The 25,916-nt window shown below is 32.8% G+C and overlaps 1 protein-coding gene and 1 pseudogene across 2 annotated transcripts; one reads left to right on the top strand and one right to left on the bottom strand.

Moving 5' to 3' along the window:
* The first annotated feature begins 13,906 nt into the window (after positions 1 to 13,906).
* Positions 13,907 to 16,768, top strand: LOC120076191 (neutral ceramidase 2-like). Of its 2 annotated transcripts, none has more exons than XM_039029955.2 (6): positions 13,907 to 14,505; positions 14,586 to 14,844; positions 14,914 to 15,039; positions 15,576 to 15,639; positions 15,715 to 15,884; positions 15,994 to 16,768. In XM_039029955.2, the coding sequence occupies exons 1-6, from the start codon at positions 14,264 to 14,266 to the stop codon at positions 16,555 to 16,557; spliced, it is 1,425 nt and encodes a 474-aa protein (XP_038885883.2). In that variant the 5' UTR covers positions 13,907 to 14,263; the 3' UTR covers positions 16,558 to 16,768. The 2 variants fall into 2 exon arrangements, with proteins under 2 accessions (XP_038885883.2, XP_090168726.1); XM_090312600.1 differs by having other exon boundaries at positions 14,135 to 14,505; positions 14,594 to 14,844.
* Positions 16,645 to 25,671, bottom strand: LOC120076189 (alcohol dehydrogenase-like 7; annotated as a pseudogene).
* Positions 25,672 to 25,916: the final 245 nt, after the last annotated feature.

Genomic DNA, 25,916 nt, shown 5'->3' with positions numbered 1-25,916 from the left:
ACAAACTCATGGTGATTTATGTAGATCTATTAACCCACCACCATTTAGATAGTTTAAGGTATTATTAGATGCATCCAGTAGATGATCACACGTATGCTTATTATCAAGTTGAAATCTTACATTTACAAGATTACTTGCTCAAATAATTAAGTTAATAGCATAATTTCCTGATTATACAATTAAGACCATTCGTCTAGATAATGTTGGTGTACATCTCAAGCTTTTGATAATTATTGTATGTCAATTGGGATAAGTGTTGAACATCTTGTAGCTCATGTTCATACATAAAATGGTTTAGCAGAATCATTCATAAAATGTTTGCAATTAATTACAAAACCATCACTTATGAGAGCTAAGCTTCTTTCATCTGTATCGAGACATACTATTTTGTATGCAGCGTCACTTGTACGCATTAGGCTAGTAGCTTCTCATAAGTACTTGTCATTACAATTAGCTTATGGTCATGAGCTAAATATTTTCCATCTGAGAATTGTTGAGTATGCAGTATATGTTCCAATTGCTTCACCACAATGCACTAAGATGGGTCCTCAAAGGAGGTTAGGAATATATGTTGAATATGATTCTCCATTAATTATTAAATATCTTGAACCCTTGACAGGTGATGTATTTACTACACGATTTGTTGATTGTCATTTTAATGAGACAAATTTTCAACATTAGGGGGAAGAAATTAAGAAGTTGGAAAAAGAAATTACATGGAATGCATCATCATTATCTCATTTAGATCCTCATACAGATCAATGTGAACTTGAAGTTAAAAAAATAATTCATTTGCAAAATATAGAAAATCAATTACCATATGTATTTATAGATGCAAATAAAGTAACTAAGTCACATATACCAGCTGCAAATGTTGCATAAAAAATTGATATCTCAACACAACAAGTTATCACTAATGAGTCTGGAACACGCCAGAAGCGTGGTAGACTAGTGGGTTCCAAAGATACAATCCTTGAAAACGAAAAATAATTAATAGTGAAAAAGACTTGGTTGAGGATGTAAATACCCATGAAAAAATCCTTGACATGACTAGTGAGGAAGGTGAGATACCTAAAGATAATAATGAAATTTCAATAAACTATGTCATGACAGAAAAAAGATGGAATCGAACTAGTGTAATTATTGACAACATTTTTGCGTATAATGTTGCTCTTTATATTATATCTAAAAATCAAGACCCTGAACCAAAATCCGTTGAAGAATGTGGATATAAAAAAGATTGGCTTCATTGGAAAGAAGTAATCGAAGCAAAATTAAACTCACTTTCAAAATATCAGGTTTTTGGATTAGTAGTCCGAACACCAGAAGATGTTAAACCTGAGGGGTACAAATGGGTATTTGTAAGGAAAAGAAATGAAAATAAGGAGGTCACAAGATATAAAGCAAGACTAGTTGCACATGAAGGAACTCTATTCAAGAATACCTACGAGTGGAAGCGGATCTTTCTAGTTTATTGTGACAGAATTTCCACATATACATTCAAACATACTAATATGCATTCATAACGCTAAATTACTGGCATGCTTAAAAGAACAATAAATAAGAGATCGAGAGATCATACCAGTTGAAGACTTATTTTTCACAGTAAATCTCGTTTTCGTTGAAACAGTAAGCTATTGTTCAATAAATCCCAATCGTCTACCTCGAATAGTCTCCACATGAATAGAAAGAAACGGGGATGACACCACCACTCAGAGCCCTCACTATTCTCGGAGTGAGAATCCGAAAGGTGGGTTTGTTCAGATTTGGTAGAGGGGAGGAGGAAGAGAGATCGTATACAACGATCAAGTAAGTGGGAGAAAGACTCGTCTATCATATAGATAACATGCTTGATCGTTAGGTGAAGTATACGATCGTGTAGGAAAAGGTAAGTGATCGTCTATACAATCGTTTAGTAAATATCGGGCGCTAAATGATCGCTTAGGAAAAGGTAAACGATCGTTTAGTAAATAGCGCGCACGGGTGTAAGCATTAAAACGATCACTTAGCACTATTGTATAGGTAAACGATCATTCAAGCACTATCGTATAGGCATAGGTTTTATAAGCGATGACACATTTCAACACTATGTCCGCGCATACAATGCTTAACACACCGTGAGCAATTTAAGCGTCTAAAAAATATTCTTCAACTTACTCATTTGTTATGAAAACAGAAGAGACGCCGACCTACTATCCCTTAACCATCCAATTAATAGACAATGAATATAATCACATTATATTCATAACCTATGGATTAATATCATATATTAATCATAGTATTTTTCCTCCACTAGATATAAAACATATTTATATTCAATTTCCTCTAAATTAATGTATCTCATACATAAAGTTAATTATATTATATATAATTAACTAGTTCAGTTATATCATATATAATCAAACTCCCTCTTGTCAATTTGAACATTTAAAACGGACCCAAAAACTGATTCTTAACTTGTATTCAAGCTACCAAGGGGACCTTACGAAGCTCCAACAGTATGTGAATAATTGATTAAACTCTTTAGCCACGATATCCACCATCCGTTAACTGTCAGACATTCCAGTCAAGACTGACAGTTGAACTCTTCTTACTATAGATATATTTCTATGTCCATTGGATATAACCAATCGTCAGTACGATGACCCTTCATAGATGCTCGTAAGTACAACTAGCCAATTTATCATTTTTCCCCTGTAGTTACATCTTACTCCTTAAGTACCATGATCCCTCTAATGAACAATACAACATAGTCCTACTATGTGTGAACACCTCTCGAGCCATGAGAAGATGTGTGGCGTCACATCGTTCAAGCCCCGAATCAGACGAATACCTAAAGTGGTAGATTTGAGTCGGTGCTTTGACCACTCGCACCCATGCAAATAAAAGAACCGTTTTCAATGGCAGAAGTTCAACTCACTTAGGATTGAGGTCATGTTACCTATGGTCATCCTAGTGAAGTGAAGTCTTTGTCATGAATGAAGTTATATGACGAAACGTTAACACTTCGAGGTTTGGTCTTATACAAACTTTGTGTATAGGACGCCACCGCCCACATGTCCCCTACACGAATGATCAGGATCAGACCATCTATGACAAGTCACAACACTTGTAACTATTCCACAAAGTGCGTCGCGTCCGTAGTGTTATCAGGATAAGATTTCCCTCCTATATTCATATACTACAGACCATTTTGATTGTCACTTAAGACATGATTCACTTGTATGTTACTACATACATGCTTAAGTTATATAAAAACAACCAGAGATATTAAGTTTATTGGTTTGTGGTAAAATAAAAACATCTAAATGTGCAAAGTCAAGGAATGAAGTAAACATCATATATATTATACATCACAAGCGTTCGTACAAAATTGTTTACAAACTATAGGACACGAGACTTTAGGGCACAAACCTCAACAGCACAAAGTTTTTCAAGACCTGGTATTGATTATAAGGAGACATATTCTCTAGTGATGGACCACATTTGTGCTTATTATCAAGTCGAAACCTTGCATTCACAATATTACTTGCTCAAATAATTAAGTTAAGAGCACTATTTTCTGATTATTCAATTAAGACCTTTTGTTTTGATATATGTTGGATATAATTACTCATCGTGTATTAAATATCTTGAATCCCTAATGGATGATATATTTACTACACGATTTGCTGATTGTCATTTTAATGAGACAAATTTTCCAACATTAAGGGGAGGAATTAAGAAGTTGAAAAAGAAATTACATGGAATACATCGTTATTCTCTCATTTAGATCCCCATATAGATCAATATGAATTGAAAGTTTAGGCAATAATTCATTTGCAGGATATTGTGAATCAATTACAAGATGCATTTATAGATGTTACGAAAGTAATTAAATCATATATATATATATATATATCATCGAAAATTGATATCCCAACACATCAAGATGTTGCTAATGAGTCTAGGGGAACACCAGAAGCGTGGTAGGCCAATGGGTTCCAAAGTTAAAAATACTTGAAAAAAAAAAAAACAATAGTAAAAAAATCCTTTACATGATTAGTGAATAAGGTGAAATACCTAAAGATAATAATGAGATTTCAATAAACTATGTTATGACAGGGAAAAAATGGAACCAAACTAATGTAGTTTATTGGGTTATATGTCCTAAAACTCACAATTATAATATTAAACTTATTCTATTTGTAATAAAGATGTTATTGTGGTTTATTCAATATATATATTATTGAATATATAAATTACATTTATAAAAGCCTAAATTCAATAAACTAAGATCTATGGCTATTACATGAGTACCTGAACTTTAGGTGGAGACATAAAATTGATCAAGTTCGAGTAGATAGCCAAAACAGTCAATAGTATATAAATAAGGTTGGGTACCTTATTCAAGTAATACTATTGGATGCGACCCATTTGTATTTAGTACAAACGACGTGATTTTGAATCGTTCATGTGGGGACATGCGAGTGGGGGTGTCCTATACAATGAGTTTGTGTAAAGATTGGACCGAGAAACAAGTCACTCTTATTTTATAAACATTGTTTACTGTTTAAGACAAACTAATTCAAAGCGATGACCTAGGTAACTTGACCTTAATCCGGAGCTAACTATGAACTCTTGTTTATTTGGAATTATCCTTAGATTTTCATGGGTGAGGGTTGGCTCAATAGTGTCGACTCAATAAGCCTCCTATTTCAGGGGTAAGACCAGGTAGATAGTTGGGGACATAGAGTGCAAGACGGAACTCACTCCTACCCGCTTTTAGGGATTGTAGAGAGGTTGTTCTCTTAAGTACTAATTCCAAGTCTTGAAGAAGGGCCCCCCCTCTCGTTAGCTCGAGAGGGACTCAGTTTGGTGATTTGATCACAAACTAATTGTTCATTAGAGGATCAGTGGGACTTAAGGAGTAAGAACCCAGCCGTTATTATGAACAACCTGCTAAGTGTCGACTTACTGATTACGATTAAATCAAGTGGACAAAAATATATCTACAATAAGGGGAGTCAACTACTGGGTTTTAGTGGAGTAACTCGGTAGTTAATGAATATTGATTAATTTGGTTTAAAGAGTTTTAGTCAATTAGTCTTAAATCATTGGAGCCCATGATCTGTAGGTCCATTGGGCCCCATTACTAGCTCACAAACGGATTAAATCTTAGAATAGTGTGATGAGAGAATTTGAAACGTTCAAATTTAAATTAAAGGAATTAGTAATTATATACGATATAATTACACGTTTAATTATCGCATTAAATGAAATTGGATAATTGGATAATATTTAAATTTGATTTAAATATTAATTACATGAATATGGATTCATGGTTATGGAAATGGTGTTTTATTAATTTAATATTGAATATTAAATTATTTTAATTAATTAAATTATTTAATTAATTGATTAAAATTTTATTTAAAAGTAAATATTTGAATTAATTTTTATTTAAAATAAAAAGTTGAAAATTTGTATTTTATGAAAATTCAAATAAATAATCAATTTTTTTTATTTAATTTTGAAAATTAAATTCATTAAAACAATTATTTAATTTTATAAATATATTGATTTTTAAATCATTTTTTATCAGGTGGGTTTATCCCACTTTTAGCACTACAATTCCATTTAATTTTCAACTACTTGGTGTCATTACCATGTTGATTTGGTTTGCATGAATAAGATGGAATATATTTCAGCCATTTTTGTGCAAAAAGAGGGAGGACATGCAAGAAAAATTCGAGCTCAAAAAGCTGTTGAAGAAGGATTCTTCATAATTCTCTGCAATATCCCTCCTTCTCTAAATATCCCTTGAATTCACGATCAATTTTGGATACGACAATCCAATCTAAGGTTCTAGGGAATAGCAGGAAAGATCAAGTGGTGGTCTACATCCATTTGGAGTGAAGAATCAGGCTGATTTCGTGGATTGAAGAAGTTCTTCAAAGGTAACTTCTAAAACCATCTTTTTATCTTATGAGCATCCTGTCTTAATTGCTAAAATTGATGAATTAGAGTGTTTAATGATCTTGATTTCTTCCACTAATTACATACTAACTCCAACAGTACAATCGCCTGAATAGATATTTATTGAAAGAATGACATAAAAATAATTTAATATGTCTGTGTGTTTATAAAAAGTCACAATCAGGATTTGCTATTATAAATATATATATTGATCACTTAAATATAACTGGAACTTCATAAAAGCTTTCTAAAGCATTATAATATCTTAAGAAAGAATTTGAGATGAAATATCTCAAAAAAAAAAAAAATTGTTTTGGCATGCAAATTGAGCATTTATCAGATGAGATATTTGTTCATCAATCAACTTATACAAGAAAAATCTTTAAAAGATTATATATGGATAAAGCACATCAATTGAATATTCCATTGGAAGTTTGTTCATGAATGTAAAGAAAGATATCTTTCGACCCCGAGATGATAATGAAGTACTTCTTGGTCCTGAAGTATCATATCTTATTGCAATTGGTACATCTTGCTAATAATTCAAGACCAAACATTGCATTTTCAGTAAATTTATTGGCTAGATACAATTCTTTTCCAACAAAAAGACGTTGGAGTGAAATTAAACATATACTCCATTATCTCCGATGAACGGTCGATATGAGTTATCTATTCATATGTGGAGGAATTGCTATATCATGGAAATCAGTAAAAACATACCATAATGGCAACTTACTCAAATCATGCTAAAATTCTTACAATTCATGAGGTTAGTCGAGAATGTGTGTACGGTTAAGATCAATGACTCAGCACATTCGTGGAACATGTGACTTGTCTTCTAGTAAAAATCTTCCAACGATATTATATGAATACAATATAACTTGCATATCTCAAATCAAAGGAGAATATATTAAAGGAGATAAAACAAAGCATATTTCACCAAAGTTTTTCTATGCTCATGATCTTGAAGAAAATGGTGACATCAGCGTACATTAAATTTGTTCGAATCATAACCTGACAGACTTATTTACAAAACTTTTATTAACCGCAACCTTTAAAAATTGATGCACAACATTACAATACGACGATTCAAAGATCTCAAGTGATGTTTCTATGAGGGGAAGCAAACATATTGTATCTTTTTACAAGTATAAATAATATGAAATATGTACTCTTTTCCCTTCACTGGAATTTTTTTCCCATTAGGTTTTTTCCTAGTAAGGTTTCAACAAAATATATTTCATATATATAATGGGTATCTAAGTGGAAGTATTATAAATATTATAATAAAAATAGATGTACATTACTACCTAAGCTTAGTGTCCTAAAAACAACAAATGACCTATTCCCCCACTGGCCATGTGTTCTAAAAAGAACATGTTTCGTCCCCTCATTGTTCCATATGGCTTAGTATTCATGTGTCATGTAATTACACATTATTAGTGTCCAAATAAACCCATCTCCTACTAACCAAACTGCCTATAAATAGTGATATTTAGTGGATTGTAAAAGAATACACATCGGTGGAGTGAAATCCAAAAAGATCAGAGAAATTTGAGAAATATTTGATTCCACTTTTGTTATTTTATTTTATTGATTTGTTTTCTTACATTACATTATATTTATTTTAAAATTATATTTTATTAGTATCCATATTTTCATTGTATCTCGTTTTACTCCTCAATTTTACTATAATCTTTTTAATTATGAAATTTCTCATTTTTGTCCTTAATCACCCATTGAAATTTTATTATTATTATTATTTTTCTTCATTCATTCTCAATTATCTATGAACTTCCTCTTCCAACACAATATTTCAAAATAAACATTCCAGTATATTCCTATAGTGTATTCAAATACTATGAAACGTTGTAGTGGGTCTTACACCTTCAGATACAAGGTGTAGACCCACCAACTACCTAGTTTTTACAAAAGGTAAAAGGGAAAAACGTCATGTCAATAAAATAAGGTTAAAAATCACTTTTAGTCCCTAAACTTCCGTAAAGGTAATAATTTTAATCTCTAAATTTTGGATTGTAATGATTTAGTCCCTCAACTTTCAATTTTGTAACAATTTAGTCCTTAAACTTTACAATGCAACAATTTTGTCTTTGTACTTTAAAATTTGTAACAATCTAATCCCTATTTTAAAAATTAGTATTAAGATTTAACGAGTTCTCTTGCATAAATAAACCAAGAAATTAATTAGAGACTCAATATTTTCATAAAATACAAAGTATACATCATAAAATAATAAAATTTGACATCTAATTTTGATAAATTTGTTTACATTGGAGACTAAATTGTTACATACTAAAGTTCAAGGACTAAATTATTACAGAATTAAGAACTAAATCATTACAAAACAAAGTTTAGGGACTAAATTGTTACTTTCATAAAAGTTTAAGAACCAAAAATAATTTTTAACCATAAAATAATATACAATTTGCCTAATCATTTAAAATTGGCCACGTCACCACTCCTATGTCATTTAGGACTAACGACAAACTTTAACTTAAGAACTATTTAGAACTTTTTAAAAGAACATTAGGGACTAAAGTCCATAAAACTTTAGGGATCGAACAGACTCTAAGCTCAAATATTAGACACCAAAAATATATTTAAGAAATCAAATAGTTATTACTAAAAGAAATCACTTATATAATTTCATATTCATGGCATACTTGGTAGCATGTAATCACAGAAATTATTCCAAAGAAGACCAATCCAACCAATCTAAACACACAAACAATAAAAATAATATTACAAACTAACAAGCAAAAACGAAAAGGAAATGTTAAATGAATACAAAAAGCACACCTAGTGGGATGCGCAACCTTGGACAAACCCACCCCTAGTTTTTAACCAAAGCCCAATCACCAAATACTAAGCAAAACTGAAACCATATAAATATATATAATGCTATCAAAACCACAAATATAGGCCATTATTTGATGATCAAATTGGATTATTTTTTAAAATTGAAGGTGAGCCAAGATGCGACCGCAGTTATTGAAGCTTATAGCTATGGCCACTGTAATTGCAGCCGTGAGTTGGTGTGTTAATGGAGATTGGTTGGTCGGCGTCGGGAGCTTCGACATGACTGGACCGGCTGCCGGAGTGAACATGATAGGCTATGCGAACATGGATCAGAACACGGCGGGGATTCATTTTAGGCTGAGAGCCAGGACTTTTGTTGTTGCCAAGACTGTTGATGGGCCACGAATTGCGTTTATTAATTTGGATGCTGGAATGGCTTCCCAATTGGTCACCATTAAAGTGCTTGAGAGGCTCAAATCTAGGTATATTAATATGCATATTAATATAGGTGGTCGGTGAAATATTTATGTCCAATGAGCCAACAAAAAGGTTAAAAAAAAGGAAGGAAAAAATAACTACCCAACATTACCATATATAACTCAAGTGGTATAAACTTGTATTATCAATATCAAGTTCGATCTTTCCATCCCCTCTCTCTATATATAAAGATAACTACCCAACGCATAAGCATATATAGCTCAACTGACATGAACTTTATTATCAACCTTAAGTTCTCTCCACCCTAATTTTAGAAAACATATATTTTTTTTCTTTTTAAATAAATATGTTTTCTAAAATTAAAGTATATATAAAAAATGTAATAAAAAATTAAAAAATTTGAACTTTCACAATTTTTTTAGCTTTAGTATGGTTATAAAAATGTAATCAAATTCTTTTCTTAATTTAAAGTATAAAAAAAGTAACCACAACAAAAAGAAAAGAAGAAAAATTTTCAATTTTGACTTTTTTTTAAAAAAAAAAAATTAGTGTAATCTTAGAAAAATGAAGCGTACAAAATTTAATCAAAACTTCTTTCTTAAATTAAAGTATAAAAATGTAATTACAATAAAATTTGAAAAGGTTCAAAATTTGCCTTTTCATTTATATATAGTTTTAGTATAGTTACATAAATGAAGCTTATAAAATGAATAAAATCTATTTATTAAATTAAAGTATAAAAAAACATAATTATAAAAAAAAAGTTGTAAAAAAATAGTAGAAGGAAAAAAACCTAAACACAGACTAAAAATAACTTGCACCACACACACATACTGTTTAACCTACACCTAAGATACAAATTACTATAATCCCACAATTGTAATAACCAACTAATTAAGTACCTCAAAGAGTCTCTTAATGTTGTGAATGCAACCATAGTCTTACATTGACTATATAAAGGAAAGATCATAGATATATAAATAAGGATAGCTATCTCTAATAGAATGAGACCTTTTGGGTGAGATGAAAAAAAAAAAAAAAAATCATGAGCGCTTCTTATATCTAAAGACATAACGTCATACCATTGGAAGGGAGATATTTGAAGAGTCAATGTTCTAACAAATAAAAAAAAATACAAATAAATTTAACCACTTCTATTTATAAGATAATAAAAATAAATGTAAGATACAATTTTGATACTTAAACTTTAGAGTTAATTGTAAATTTGGTCTCTATGGTTTGAAGAATGCCTAAACTTTACAATTTAATTAAAAATTTGGTACCTATAGTTTGGAGGAAATTAAAATTCAATCTGTATATTTTTAAAGTTAGAATTTAGTCATATAATGGCCTGATTTGATGAAATTCTCATAGATAGTTTCTATCATAGAAACTCTTTATGAGAGTTAAACAATAGAGACCGAATTCTAAGTTTTTTCAAACAGCCAAATTTACAATTTAATCTAATTTTTATTGGGCCCTTGAGTTTTGTAAATAATCTTTGGTCTTTCACATTTCAATTTAGTTTCTATCTGATCTCTTTGAAATTTCAAAACTGATATATTTGACTGTGATGTGAATTTAATTTCTAGTTAGTTATTAAAATTTGACTTTGTTTTTATTTGGTCATTGAATTAACAAAAAACATACATATAAACAAACAATCTATCAGTATCAAGAATGAAAATATCTATCATTATATCGATATATATCAATAAAATCGAAAGGTTTGATATCGATATTAAATAATCTTGTTGTATTTTAAATGTCATGCCGTTGCCACAAACTAAAAATGAGAAGATTTTGTACAAAGGTTTGGTGATCTATACACAGAAGAGAACGTAGCAATAAGTGGAATCCACACACACGCCGGCCCTGGCGGCTATTTACAATACTTAGTTTACTCCATAACATCTCTCGGCTTCGTTCAACAATCGTTCGATGCCATCGTCAATGCCATTGAACAGAGCATCATACAAGCTCACGAAAGCCTCAAGCCAGGCTTCATCTTATTCAACAAAGGCAAGCAATCTGACACCTTAAATTTTGTCAATCGATTTTAGTTGTTGATGTTCAATGACGGTAGTAAAGTGACAGGGGATGTTGAAAATGGGGGGATTAATAGAAGCCCAAGTGCTTACCTTATGAACCCAGAAGAGGAACGAGCTCGATATGCAAACAATGTAGATAAAGAAATGAGTGTTTTGAAGTTTGTTGATGGAGAGAGTGGGAATAGCATTGGGGCATTCAGTTGGTTCCCTACGCATGGGACTTCAATGAGTAGAGATAATAAGCTGATTAGTGGAGATAATAAGGGCGCTGCTGCCAGGTTTTTCGAAGACTGGGTCGCCTCTAAACGTACCAAAATAACCTCCTCCAATAATACCTCAGGTATTAATATTGTGTAAATTTTTTTTTTTTTTTTCTTATTTTCTTCTGTTAATATAAAAGTTTTTTAAAATAGAAAGCCACTTAGTGGAGTAAATAAGTTTGAGTTAATATCTTGAAATTAATAAATTTTTATTTGAGATGTAAAGTTGTAAGATGATATTTTTCTGTTAATGTAAAAAGTAAAAGAAGAAAATAAGACTGAGTTACTCGATAAATAATGTGCAAACTTCAATAGTATTTACTATTCTAAAGGAGTGTTTGGCTCACCCCCTAAATAATATGCAAACTTCAATTATAATAAATTTAGGTTATGGGCCTAATTTTTAAAACTTAATTTGTCAAGTAGATAAAAAGCCCAAAAATTATATGTAAATTATTAGTAGACTAATAATATTTTCCTTTCAGCATACTTTGTCCTTATTCACATGCATCATAGGAAAATTTCCAAGAGGTCAGCCAACATAGAAACTCCAAGCTAAGCACGCTTAACTTTGGAGTTCCTATGATTGAGCCACCAAAAAGAAAGGTGCACCTTGTTGGTATAGCTAATGACTTTCAATTCTTTAAGCCTTTCTTAACCATACTTTCATGTCCTCAAAATCCCTGCCATTTAGATGTGATCTCGGTTCATTCATATCCCCCTCTTAAACTTGGGGTGTTACATGCCCACCAGCTTCCACTTTGTTTGTCTCAAACCACATCTTACTGGAAGAGGTTTCACTCTATACCATCTGTAATGCTCTAGGCCCAGGATTTGGACTAGGATTTGGAATCCAGATTTGACACCTGATGTCCCTCAACATTCCCCTACATCCCCTATAGCCTACCAATGCCATCTTTGCTTGACTTGAACCGGTTCCAAGAGTGAAGGCTATTATCCTCACACATGATGCACCTGTTGGTTAGATAGTGACTTTCAAATCTTTAAATCTTTCTTAACCATACTTTCATGTCTTCAGGATCTCTCTCATTCAGATGTGATATCGGTTCATTCATATCCCCCTCCTAAGTTAACTAGCACTAATGCATCAGATCTCATTAGAACTTCACAATTAAGTGTGCATGTAATGTCTCGAGTTTAGGAGGGGATATGAACGAACCGAGGTCACATCTGAATGAGAGAAATCATACGGACATGAAAGTATGGTTAAAAAAGGTTTAAAGAATTGAAAATCACTACCTATATCAACAAGGTGCACATTTCTTTTTGGTAGCTCAATCATAGGAACTCCAAAGCTAAGCATACTTAGCTTGAAGCAATCCTATGTTGCGTGACCTCCTAGAAATTGGACCAGTATTGGTTTGTAGGGATAACTTTAACTCTTAGAAACATTCAAGACAAGTAAGGATAACATTTCCAGGTCACAGGAGATGCATGGGAATGTCGAGGCCAACACATTCTAATTTGGATTTCGAATTTTGGGTCTGGGGCATTATAATTTTTATGTGTATTAACAACTACTTTTTTATATGTTTGGCACACTACTCTTACGTTTATTACTAACAATGTCATTTTTTATGTTTATCATTAATAGACTATTTTTACCTTTATCAATGACAGATATCTATTATTGATACATATTCATCGCTTAAATATATTTTAAAAAAATAGTACATACTATTGATTGAGAAATTTCAGTCAATTCCAAATCATCACATCATTAAGTTAAACTAATGATGGAGAAATTTGAGACCAATTTTAATGATCAATCGGGTCATGTTAACTAGTCTAGTCAAATTACACCATGTGCATTGTTGGACCTGAAGCTAAGGTATCCCAGGCTTACTAAAATGGATTTGGCCAAATTAAACAAAGTCGGTTTTAAAATATTGGATTAAATCTAAACCCAAAGGTTGGACCCAAAGTCAATCAAGCTTAAACCCATATAGTGTCTCTCAAACTCTATTAAAATAATAAAAAAAAAAGGTCGGCCTTCATTTGACAACATCAAAAAAATTTCAAGATTCAAAACTTAGAAGATTTAAAACTCATAAGATTCAAAAACTAGAAAACTTCAATAAATTGATACAAGTTAGAGGCTAATTCAAGCCAATCAATAAGCTAGAAACCAATTCAAATAGATCAATATGCTAGAGGCTAATCCAAACCGATTATAAAAGTTGGAGGCCGATCCAAAATCGATCATCTAAAAAGACTAATAATATCAAAAGTCAATCATCCAATATATCAACCAATCCAAAAAAGAAAAAACCCAATCACTTAGGAAGATCAACAAGCTTACGTACTAGAGAGAAAGAAATAGAGTATAAGAATCTGAGATGATAAAACTTATACTACACATTAATTTAATACAACTGCCAAAAAAAACTGTTAGATCAATTAAATCTAAATACTATTGGATCATTCAACACCATTTTATAAAATTAACTTTATGTTCCTTAATAATATATATTTGTTTGAAAGTGGGTAATCTTTGGATGTTTTCTAAAATGCATCCATCTTTATATATCTTATTTTCATCACTTACATAAAAAAAATTAAAATATTTCAAAAACGAAATAACAAGAGTTTGTCAAATGTGAAATTGTGATTGAATAATTTAGTAGGCTGAATAAAGAAAATGGGTCGGAATGCACTTAAAAATATTTTTTTTCTTGTAAAATAGTTATTTTGAAAACAGGTATCGTAGAGTTGATGAGGAAAGCAGAGACAATAAAGGCAACAGGAGGAAAACGCTGCAGCAAAACAAGTAGCCAAGCATCAAAAGTAAGGAAGAACGACGGATCACTCTTCGTAGCAGCATTTTGCCAATCCAATGTTGGCGATGTCACGCCCAACGTCCTTGGCGCATTTTGCATTGATTCAGGAAAGCCATGCGATTTCAATCGCTCATCTTGCCATGGCAGTGACCTTCTATGCGTGGGCCGCGGGCCTGGGTAAACGTTACATACAACAAAATTCTTTCTTCTACCAACCAAGTTTTTGCACATCACCTGTTTGTTAAAATGCCACACAGATTCCCAGATGAAATTCTGAGCACAAAGATCATTGGGGAGAGACAGTTCCAGAAAGCGGCTGATTTGTTCACAACAGCTACAGAGAAGCTAACAGGGGAGATCGATTTTCGCCATGTGTATCTGAATTTCACGGACATTGAAGTTGAATTGGATGGGAATAATGTTGTCAAGACATGTCCAGCTGCCCTTGGCCCTGGTTTTGCCGCTGGAACTACGGATGGCCCTGGCGTGTTTGGCTTTCAACAGGGTGATACTGAGGTCAGTACAATGCCAAATAGGATGAATCTTTGCCTTTCTTTTTTCCATTATCGTTGAATTTTGTTGCAGATCAATAAGTTATGGAAGAAGTTGCGAGATTCATTGAAGAAACCCAGCGAGTTTCAGGTTGGCTGTCAGAAGCCGAAGACGGTTTTGTTGGACACTGGCGAGATGTTCGAACCTTATGCTTGGGCGGTATGAAAGAATTTGTTTCCCTTCAATCAATTGCAAATTTGATTAGCTTTGGTATAAGGCTTCTATATGGTATATGTGATTCCATGGAAGAAGATGAGGGTCAAACAAAATTGATAAAACGAAAGAAACCCAAAATGAATTAAATCCCTGACATGTTGGGCATGATAATAGATAACACAAAAGAGTTCTTTAGTTGAATAAAATAAGGTGGACAAACTGGCAAACAAATGCAGTTTAAAATATATGTTGCTTGTGTGCGTTTATGGTTCGCTAGTCCAGGTTACATACTTTCTTGTGTCATATCATGATAAATTATCATTTGGTAGTCCAAAATATTTGTCACATAAATATCACATAAACATGTAAGTAACCCCTATTGATGAGAGAGATTTGTTTGAATCAGAATTGGAAGTTTTTAAACTTCAAGAGTTCAGTGGACATGAAACAGAATTCATCATATAAGCGAAGCCCTGAATGTGGTGTGCGAAAAAATGCTTATTGTAATTGACTGCTAACTTTGATGGGTGAATCTGCAGCCAGCAATTCTTCCAATTCAAATTCTCAGGCTAGGAAAACTGATCATACTCTCAGTACCAGGAGGTATAAATAGAAAGAGGACCCTAAAAATTTCGAGTTTTTACGCTCGGTGTAGCCTTAACCCTTTGTGTGTTTCAGAGTTCACAACAATGGCTGGCCGACGGCTAAGGGAAGCAGTAAAGGAAACTCTAATTAGAAATGGAAATGGAGAGTTTGATGATGATACCCACGTTGTGATTGCAGGGCTTACAAATACATACTCTCAGTATGTCGCTACTTTTGAAGAATATGAGCAACAACGATATGAAGTAAGCACTAATTTAGTCTCAAATTGAAACCAGGAAGAAACAACTCGAGGCTAGTTTTGAAAATTAAGTTATTTTTATTAATCATTCAATGTTTCCATGCTATCTTCAGGCTGCCTCAACTCTTTATGGACCACATACTCTATCAGCATACATTCAAGAGTTCAAGAAACTAGCAATAGCAATAGCCAAACATGAAAACATTGCCAAGCCAATCGCCTCGCCACCAGACCTTTCCTCCGTCCAACTCCGGTTCGTAATAGATCCTTTTGGAGAATCACCCCCAAACGGCATCAACTTTGGAGACATTCAACAAGACATCAAATTACCAACAAATGGTTGGTTCAAAAGAGGAGGCAAACAGAAACCAGCTGCCACATTTTGGAGTGCAAACCCAAGATTCGACCTCTTAACCGAAGGAACCTATGCCGTGGTCGAAAGGCTGGAGAAACAACGATGGACACCGGTGTATGATGATGATGATTTCTCCTTGTTTTTCAAATGGACATTAGACAACAACACATTTATCAACAGCATAGCAACTATCGAATGGGACATCCCGATAGATGCCGATCCAGGTGTGTATCGACTTCGACACTTTGGATCATCAAAGAGTACAATAAACTCAACCAACATATATTTCACTGGGGCTTCTCAAGCATTTGCAGTATTCTAAAGAAACATTTTACTTTAATACAAATGGAAGTTTGTAATATTGAAAGGTGTTTAAGCTTGAGGAGTAACAAGGGAGGAGGAGGTTGCTTCATTTGGTCATCCAAATCACACACCTAAGGCATTGGCCTTCACTTAGCAAATTGAAAGCTTTGTTGATGTCTTCAAACCCAACTTCATGTGTGATAAATAAATCCAATTGCAGTTTCTGTCAAGTTCATATATTCTAACATCAATGGCACAGTGTACAGGAACTCATATATATCAAAAACCAACCAAAAGCACCATTCCAAAGTTAAATGCTCAACTATTTAACATTGATCATGTTACAATTAAGTTGTGATTGGTTTAAATTATATTTTAGTCTCCAAACTTTTAATTTTATTTTAGTTTAGAAACTTCTCAATAGTATTTATTTTAATCATTTTAAGTTTTTCTTAATAATTTTTCTTTGTAAAGTATGTTATGGAAACTAGATTAATTAGATCATTTAATCTGATGGTTTAGGTAGGTATATATAGAATAAATATTAAATTATTTAAAATACTCTTGAACTTCGGTTAGCCTTGAAATTTAAACTATGTTAAAAAATATATATATATTTGAAGAGTTTTCTTGTTAAAATAAGATGAAAATTAGGGAATAAATGATATGTAAAAATTGAAAGACATACCTGACATTATTTGCAATAAAATTTACGTAAAATGTCATGGTAGCCGAGGTGTAAAAATTGTGTTTAACTTACTAATATATTTTTTAGATAAAATAAATGGTAATAACAATCTTAATTTTTGTAAATAAATTCACAAAGTATGCCTTTTAAGATATGCAAATAAATTGTCATGTCAATTTTTATGGTTTATTTGAGAGAAAAATATATATTTTGAAACAAGTTCATACATTAAGGGTAGTATTTGGAACAAAACTTTCCTAGTTGAGCAGTAATAGTAAACCTTTTTAAAATCTAGGAACATATAATTCAAACAAAAAATAAGTTTGTAGTTATCGTGAATAATTTAACCTAAAATAAATAAATAAATTTGGGTGCAAAATGAGATGCACTCATCTCTTATGCAGTCTAGAAAACACACAACGAATGTTTGTTATGTGTCAATTTTTTTTAAAAAAAATGAATTGTTTGTTTTTTATTTTTACTACGTAAAGTAAAAAATGCATGAAAATAGGTGCAACCATTATTTCTTATATAAAATATTATAACAAACACACAAACCAAAGAGAGGGAAAATTAGGGCAAAGATGTTGGTCACCCTCACCTTAACCATGTACCATTGTAGGAGTTTGGGACTATGTGATTTGGGCTTAAGTTCAGCATATAAGGATCCTATTATCATTTTCCCTTGAGCAATGAAATCTATAGATTTGATACCCAACATTGATGATGCTGGGTCTTCCACACCAAATAAAATTGTTTTCCCCAACCCTATACTCATTAATGCAAGAAAATCAATGAATGATGATTAGGCTAATATAACATACCTCCGTCTTGATGAATGAAAGTACATACTCATCGACTAAAATATTAGAGATTCAAAATTTCGACTTTCCTGAAAGGGGAGTATACCTTTCTACAACTTGCATATGTTTCCTTAGTTAAGGAATCTAGTCCAACACATTCAAAGCTATAGTCTGCACCTCCATCTTTCATCTCATTGATCACCTACAAATTATAACTTGAAAATTTTCTCTCAATTGTGGATTTGTGAAAATTGGCATTAGACTTGATCAATGAAATATCAATGTTAATTAAGAAATAAAAATTTATAAACTACTATTAAATCAGTGTCATATCATGCTAATTCATCTTTAGTTATTCCAATTAACGTGTCATTTTAATATTTAAAAACTTTTTAGAATCAGAATGAATACCATCAAATAGGTTTATCAAATATTAAGAAGAAAAAAAGTATTATTTCTTATAATATGACCATTTTTATCAGAGCATCTCAATATTTGTGCATTATTTTACTCAAGTCACATACAATAAATATTCAAAAATATTTATAACGAGAAGTAATAAGAGTTTGTTACCATCAATACAAGCATAGCTCAACTGGTATAAGCTTAATTATATTATCGATATCGAGATGAGAGGTTGGATTTCCTTATCTTATAATAATAATAATAAGAAGAAGAGTTTGCCAGCTGACCTACTTTTGACTTTCTGATATCTTTGTTACATGGTTCTTACCTGGTTCACAGATTTATCACCAATGCTTTTAGCATTAACAAACTCAGTGACTCCAAACTCTTTTGCTGCATAGAAAAAGAAGAAAAAAATTTGTATATGTCATAGAAAAACTGAGACGGTCCTAATAAAGGAACTATGTAATATAAATCCATAAAATATACGCCACATTTTGTTTTAGTTTAGACAAAATAGGATAGGTTAACTATCGACTTTTAAAATAGTAATATGTTACATGAGGTTGCTTAAGTTGATTTGATGCTAATTTTTAATATTGTTTGAAAAAAAATTGATATCAAACCCGACATATCTATTACTTAAGAAAAAAATTAGGTGCATCTTGAACTATAAAATCCATCCAACTGTCTAATAACAGTTATTTCCTATTTGACATATTCTTCTTTTCTCCCTTTCTTAAATATTTTTTAACTTTTTCTGTTAGGAATAAGATGCAGAAAGATAAATACATACAAGAGACACTCATGTACCCCTCTTACTTAAAATCTCAAATATAAAATATTAGATACCTCATACGATGTTGGTCAAAAGTTAAAAAGAAAAAAGTTTATGTACAAGAACTAAAAAAAAGATTGTATTAGTTTTAGAAATCAAAACAAAACCTTTAAACATACAATAACCAATTGAAAAAGGTGTAAAAAAGTTGACATTTAAACCATGATTAATTATAATTTATGAACGCTTTAAATGGAAAAAAGAGAAATATAATGTAAATTAGTATACAAAATACTTGCCCAATGTTAATTTATCTGGATTAACATCTACCCCAATAATCCTAGCGGCTCCAAATATTCTTGCTCCTTGTGCAACCTATATCCAAAAATAATAATAATATCCTTTAGCCAATTTAAGGTTTTAAGTGAATTAGCCTTTTCAAGTGAATATAATGGTTAATTCTTACAGATAAACCTATAGTCCCCCAGTCCAAAAATGTTGATGCCTTATCCACATTTGCTGTTCTCCAAGCACCACCCACCCCTGTAATTCTATAAATAGGTAACAATTATGTTATCTTTTCTACGAAAAATCTTTACAAAACTAACAAAAAACTCAACTAAATAGAAATACAAATTATATATTACCATTATTCAAATTCTTGTTCAATTCATCAACGTGTGAGCATAGCTTGATCAACTTCATGGTAATTAATCTATTTTAAATGAGGAGATTTGTAACTTGCATTATTCTAGAGTGAAAAACATATTCCCCTATGTTTTAGCTTGGTTAATAAATTTTAATCTTAGGTTATGTTTCATAACTATTTGGGAATGTTTGGGTTCCCAATTTTAAATAGGTAGAGTGGGGCTATTATAACTCATTCCATGTTTATGGCTTCAATTATAATAGGTGTTTTCAACTATTATAACTTACAATTAACTACAATATTACTATTTTAAATCCTCATTTGTTATAATGTACATCCCAAACAGACTAAAATAATTCACACCCCAAACACGTATTATTAAATCCAAACTAAATTAGTCTGTATCCCAGACACAAACTATTATAACATACAAACTACAATAACTACTGATTATATGTTAGTAACTCAAAATTACAAATTAGTTTTTGAGTTGGTCTAGTCAATTCCTAGTTTCTAGGAAATGGCTGAAGTTATTTTTAGTTGAAGTCAAGTCTAAGTTCATATTCTTGTGGAGTTAGTGGGATTAGTTGCTAACATTGTGGAATCTATTTTTAGACTTAAGATATGTATCTATATGGAGTTTTCTAGAATGAAATTAACACACTTTCCATTTTTCTCATTTCTCTCTCATTAGTTAGAATAACAGTGGTATTAGAGCCCTCAATTCTTAATGGATTTGTGAGTGAGGATCAGTGAAATATCTCCGAGAGAAACTAAGTGATACACCTGAGAGAGTTGTTAGAGATGGAATTAGGATCAAACAGTCTTTCTTCATTGGCTCCACCTGTGTTTGATGGTGAAAACTACCAGACATCGGCTATCAGAATGCAAACCTACATGGAGAATTGTGATTATTGGGAAGAAAATGAGCAAGATTATGAGATTGCTCCACTTCCTGATAACCCAATACATCAGATCAAGACTCACAAGGAGAGAGTCACCACGAAGGCAAAAGCTCGAGCTTGCCTATATACAGTTGTGTCTCTCGCCATATTCAACAGAATTTTGGCCTTGAAGTCGGCAAAGGAGATCTGGGAGTTCCTCAAAAGTGAGTATGAAGGTGTTGAGGGGATTAAAGGCAAGAAAGTGTTGAACTTAGTGCGAGAATTCGAGAGAATGCAAATGAAGGATTTTGAGTCCATTAAAGAGTACTCAGATAAGTTGATTGGGATTTCTAACAAGGCAAGAGCATTATGAACCACTTTATCTGACAATTAATTGGTTTAGAAGGTTCTAGTTTCAGTACCTGAGAGATATGAAGCAACCATTGCTTCATTAGAAAATACTAAAGACCTCTCAAAAGTTAAGGTGATAGAAGTGGTTAGTGCTTTGCAAGCACAAGAGCAGAGGAGGTTGATGAGACAAGAAGAAAGCATTAAGGGGGCATTGAAAGCTAGAGTGCAGTAGGGAGAAGGTGGAAGAGAGAATAAGGGAAGTGGCAGTAGTAGCTAGCTCAGAGTCTACTGCAAAGGATGCTAGTAGTACATGCAAGCACTGTGGGAAGAAGAATCATCCACATTTCAGATGCTGGAGAAGGCCAGATGTAAAGTGTAGAAGATGTCATTTATTGGGGCATATTGAACGATTCTGTAAGGAAACAAAAACTCAACAACAAGGAGGAGCACATGTTGTAGTACAACAAGAAGAAATCAACTCTTTGTGGCTACTTGTTTCTCATCAGCCACTCAATGCGATGGTTGGTTGGTTGATAGTGGGTATACCAATCACATGACAAGTGACAAAGAGTTGTTCAATGACCTTGACAAGTCATTCAAGTCAAGGGTGAAGATAGAAAACGGTGATTATCTAGAAATAAAGGGGAAGGGCACAGTGTCAATAGAGAGTTGTGCTGGAACCAAGTTGATTACTGAAGTGTTGTTTGTCCCTAAAATTGATCAAAACTTGTTAAGTGTTGGTCAATTAGTAGAGAAGGGATTCAAAGTTTTGTTTGAAGAAGGAAAGTGCCTCATTTCTGATTCCAATGGGAATGAGTTGTTCAAAATAAAGATATAGCACAAGAGCTTCTCGTTGGATCCACTCGAGAAGGAGCATATAGCTTTCAAGTGTCAAGTAAATGACACTGAGTTATGGCACAAGAGGTTGGGGCATTTTCATCAAAAAGGGTATGCACAAATCTGGGGAATTGATTTCTTTGAGACTTTTGCACCAGTTGCAAGAATGGATACAACCAGGTTGCTACTGGCTGTGTCAGCCCAACATGGATGGAAGGTGTATCATCTAGATATGAAGTTAGCATTCCTAAATGGAGTGTTAGAAGAAGAGATCTATGTTGAGCAACCAGATGGATTCATCATACCTGGATAAGAGCATAAGATTTATTTGTTGAAGAAGACTCTCTATGGGTTGAAGCAAGCTTTTATGGTATGGTACAACAAGATGGATGATCAATTGCTGAACCTGGGTTTTGTGTGAGTCGTTTTCAAGCTCTTAGGAGCAAGTTAGGTGTTTGCAGTATTTGAGTTAGGAGGAGAATGTTAGTAACTCAAAACTGCAAATTAGTTTTTGAGTTGGTCTAGTCAATTCCTAGTTTCTAGGAAGTAGTTGAAGTTATTTTCAGTTGTAGTCAAGTCTAAGTTCCTATTCTTGTGGAGTTAGTAGGATAAATTGCTAATATTGTGGAATCTATTTTTAGACATAAGATATGCATTTATATGGAGTTTTCTAGAATGAAATTAACACACTTCCCATTTTTCTCATTTCCCTCTCATTAGATAGAACAACATTATAATAACTAACTCAGTTCCTCAGATATCTTCTTGGTTTTTATTTTTGATTTTTGAAAATTAGGCTCTTACGTTTACAATTCATCTTTATTGAGTTAACATTAGAATACTTGGTCAGATTCCAACAACAAAAATAAGTTTTTGCGGTTTTTTTTTTTTAAAAAAAAATTGTATAGGTTTTGAAATTAACATTTTTAGGTAACAAAATATTAGAGTTTCATTAAGCTTAATTTTCAAAAACTAAATGGTTATTCAACATATTACTCTTAAATTTTTTAAATCGAACTCTAAATATAAACAAATTAATGATGACCCCCTCTGACTTTGCAAAACAATTATCCAAAAAAACAATGCCAACAAATTAAATAATGTTATAGGATTTATTATTTACCTGTTGATACACCACAACTAAGAAGGCAGCCCTACTGGGAGGGATGAGATTAGAACCAACTTTAACAAGATGAGCAACATCCACCACAGTGTATTCAGTGAACTTGAAACAAACATGAAATGATGCAAAATCATTCCATTAAGATCACTGAACCCACTGGTTCCACATCGAGGTATTCCACGAGAGAAACTGAATGGCAGTTTAGAGCAAAGATTGCTTTTTTCTGATATGCAATCTTTACACTCCACACTCTGCCATGAATGTTGGGATCACAATATCTCCTTGCTCTACTTCATTCACATCACTTCCTACACTCTCAACCTCACTTTAAAATTCCAACAAAAAATAAATTCTAGTTCAAATTCAATAGGATTATGTGTTGAGAGGATTAATTATTGGACATAATAATGAAAAAAAAAAAAGAATATTTAGGTCGCATTGTCACACCCCCTCTCAAGCTACCCTCTTAATCTGGAAAGAAATATATGAAGACAACAGATGTCAATCCTCTTATGACATCTACTACCCAGCTAGTACCTATACCCTGTCTCTTCACCTTTACTTAACTTGATAAACAAGTGTATATATATAACCAAACTTCTCAACCACACTTAGAAAGATTTCCTTCTTATTATTCTTCTTTGCTATGTTTCACACCTATGCAATAAAGATTAAACTTACTATGCATCTTAAAGCATACAAACACCAGAGTTAACTTCAATGTATAGATGCTTAGGAACTTAAGTTCTAGGGTTTACATGCATCGTGAGCTGTACCCATCTTTTTTCATCTTTCTACCCATCATCTAACTACAATTTATCACATGAGAAATTGTAGTTAATAATTTGAGATGTTATCATAATTAATAACTTTAGGACTTTTTTATAGTCATTTGACAAGCTATTGAAAGAAAAAGCTTACATGTGCTCCTCCTATGAGAATATATATTAGTGAAAATTTATTTTAAATGGAAAAAAAGAAAAAAAGGGAATCCCACATGAATTATTTTATCAATAGAAAGCCTCGTAATATGCCTCCACATTTGCTTATGGGTTTGGGCCCCAAGGAGTATCCATGTTTTAAAGGGGATGAGAAGATAGGCAAATATCATGGGTATGGTGAACATCTCATACGTGCACCGTTGTTCGGTCAGATAAGGCGTATGCGTATGTGTGGAATTATTTTCTATAAATAATAAAAAGAATAACCTTTTATTTTTTATTATTTATTTACTCTTTTAAAAATTCAATGTTGAATTTCGTTTCTTACGGTGCCTTCACCGTGAGTCGTGTGCGTCCTCCACCTTTACGTTGTGCATGACGTTTTTTTAGGGCTCTCTGCCTACAAATTGAGTGAACCTCTCCAGACAAAAGCATTAGAACGCGGTGTGATTCCCCTATTCTCTTCTCTACTCACAGACGAAAATACTTTCCTCTTCCTTTTATGTTTCCAAGCTTTTCCGATAGAAGGGTGTCAGAATTTCGATCAGTTTCAATGTATTTTCGATCGAGATAGAAGTTTTTAGGGACGGTGTGGGCTTATTCAGAACTGATTGCATAAAAGGTAGAGTTGTGAAACGTTTTAGAGAGAGCGAGATCCGCGACTCAGCCTACTTTCACCGTTTGTTCGTTTTGCAGGTTCTCTTTCCAACAATCGTCGTTCGAGCCGTTTTTTTGTTATAGTCTTCTGTCTGTCGAAGGAACCATTCCCAACAATTTTTAAGACGTTATCCATCTACCATGGTTTTTTATGGCCATGTCTACACATACCGACTTTATGCCCTCTGATCTCAACCGTCATTTCCAATTCGAAGGGGTGCACTTCAAACGTTGGAAGCAAAAGATGTTGTTCTTCCTCACCATCAAGGAGGTTGCTCACGCCCGCACCACTGAGAAGATAGTTGTCCCCAAAGAAGATCCTACTGAACAACAGATCAAAGATGTAGCTGTTTGGGAAGAAAATGATTTTCTCTACAAAAACTTTATTTTAAATGGTCTAACTGATGATCTCTATGACTATTATAATATAATGAAGACAACAAAAGAAATTTAGAATGCCCTACAAAAAAAATATGATACCGAGGAGGCCGATTCAAAAAAATATTCAGTAAGTCGTTACCTGAAGTTCCAAATGACAGATGACAAATGCGTGGAGGCCCAATCCCATGAACTACAGAAAATAACTCATGAGATAATAAGTGAAGGTATACCTCTTGATGAGAAATTTCAAATTGTTGTTATTATTGACAAGCTATTTCCCTTGTGGAAGGATTTTAAAAATACCCTAAGGTACAAGACTAAGGAATTCTCCTTGGAAATTACGATAACACGCCTAAGGATTGAGAAGGAAGCCCGCAAGCAGGACCAAAGGGAAGAGGTAAACACCTACCAGGAAGGCCCACCTTTACTGTGATAAAATCTAAACCAAAGTCAAAGGAAACTAAGAGGAAAGGTACAATTTCTTTGCTATAACTGAAACAAACATGGACATATGGCCAGGAACTATAGGAACAGATGTCATCCTGCTGAGCAGGAAAACCGAACAGAAGAACCGTTAGTAGCCATGATCACAAAAGTAAATGTGACCGATGGCTTTGAGAGGTGGTGAACAGACATTGGTGCTACGCGTCATGTCTGTCATGATCTTAGTTTATTTAAGACTTATTATGAAACAAAGGATAAAAATATTTTGTTGGGAGGTCACCACTCAACTAAAATTGCTGGAGTCGGTGAGGTGGAACTGAAGTTTAGCACTATGAAAACCTTCACTCTGAAGGAAGTTCTGCACACTCCAGAGATTAGTAAAAATATGATCTCGGGCTATCTCCTCAACAAGTTCAGCTTTATTCAGACCATAGGGG

This window comes from Benincasa hispida, chromosome 4 (genome assembly GCF_027475165.1).
Source record: "Benincasa hispida cultivar pf3 chromosome 4, pf3_genome.v1.1, whole genome shotgun sequence".
Classification (NCBI taxonomy): Eukaryota; Viridiplantae; Streptophyta; class Magnoliopsida; order Cucurbitales; family Cucurbitaceae; genus Benincasa; species Benincasa hispida.
The sequence above is the reverse complement of the archived record's forward strand: the minus strand, read 5'-3'. Positions and strand labels throughout refer to the sequence as shown.

What these genes read in the sequence shown, in the direction of transcription:
- LOC120076191 (XM_039029955.2), top strand. Translation starts at nt 14,264, where the DNA reads ATGAGGAAAGCAGAGACAATAAAGGCAACAGGAGGAAAACGCTGCAGC. An exon ending in CATACTCTCAGTACCAGGAG is followed by an intron (nt 15,640 to 15,714) that starts GTATAAATAGAA and finishes TGTGTGTTTCAG; the next exon opens with AGTTCACAACAATGGCTGGC. An exon ending in ATGAGCAACAACGATATGAA is followed by an intron (nt 15,885 to 15,993) that starts GTAAGCACTAAT and finishes TGCTATCTTCAG; the next exon opens with GCTGCCTCAACTCTTTATGG.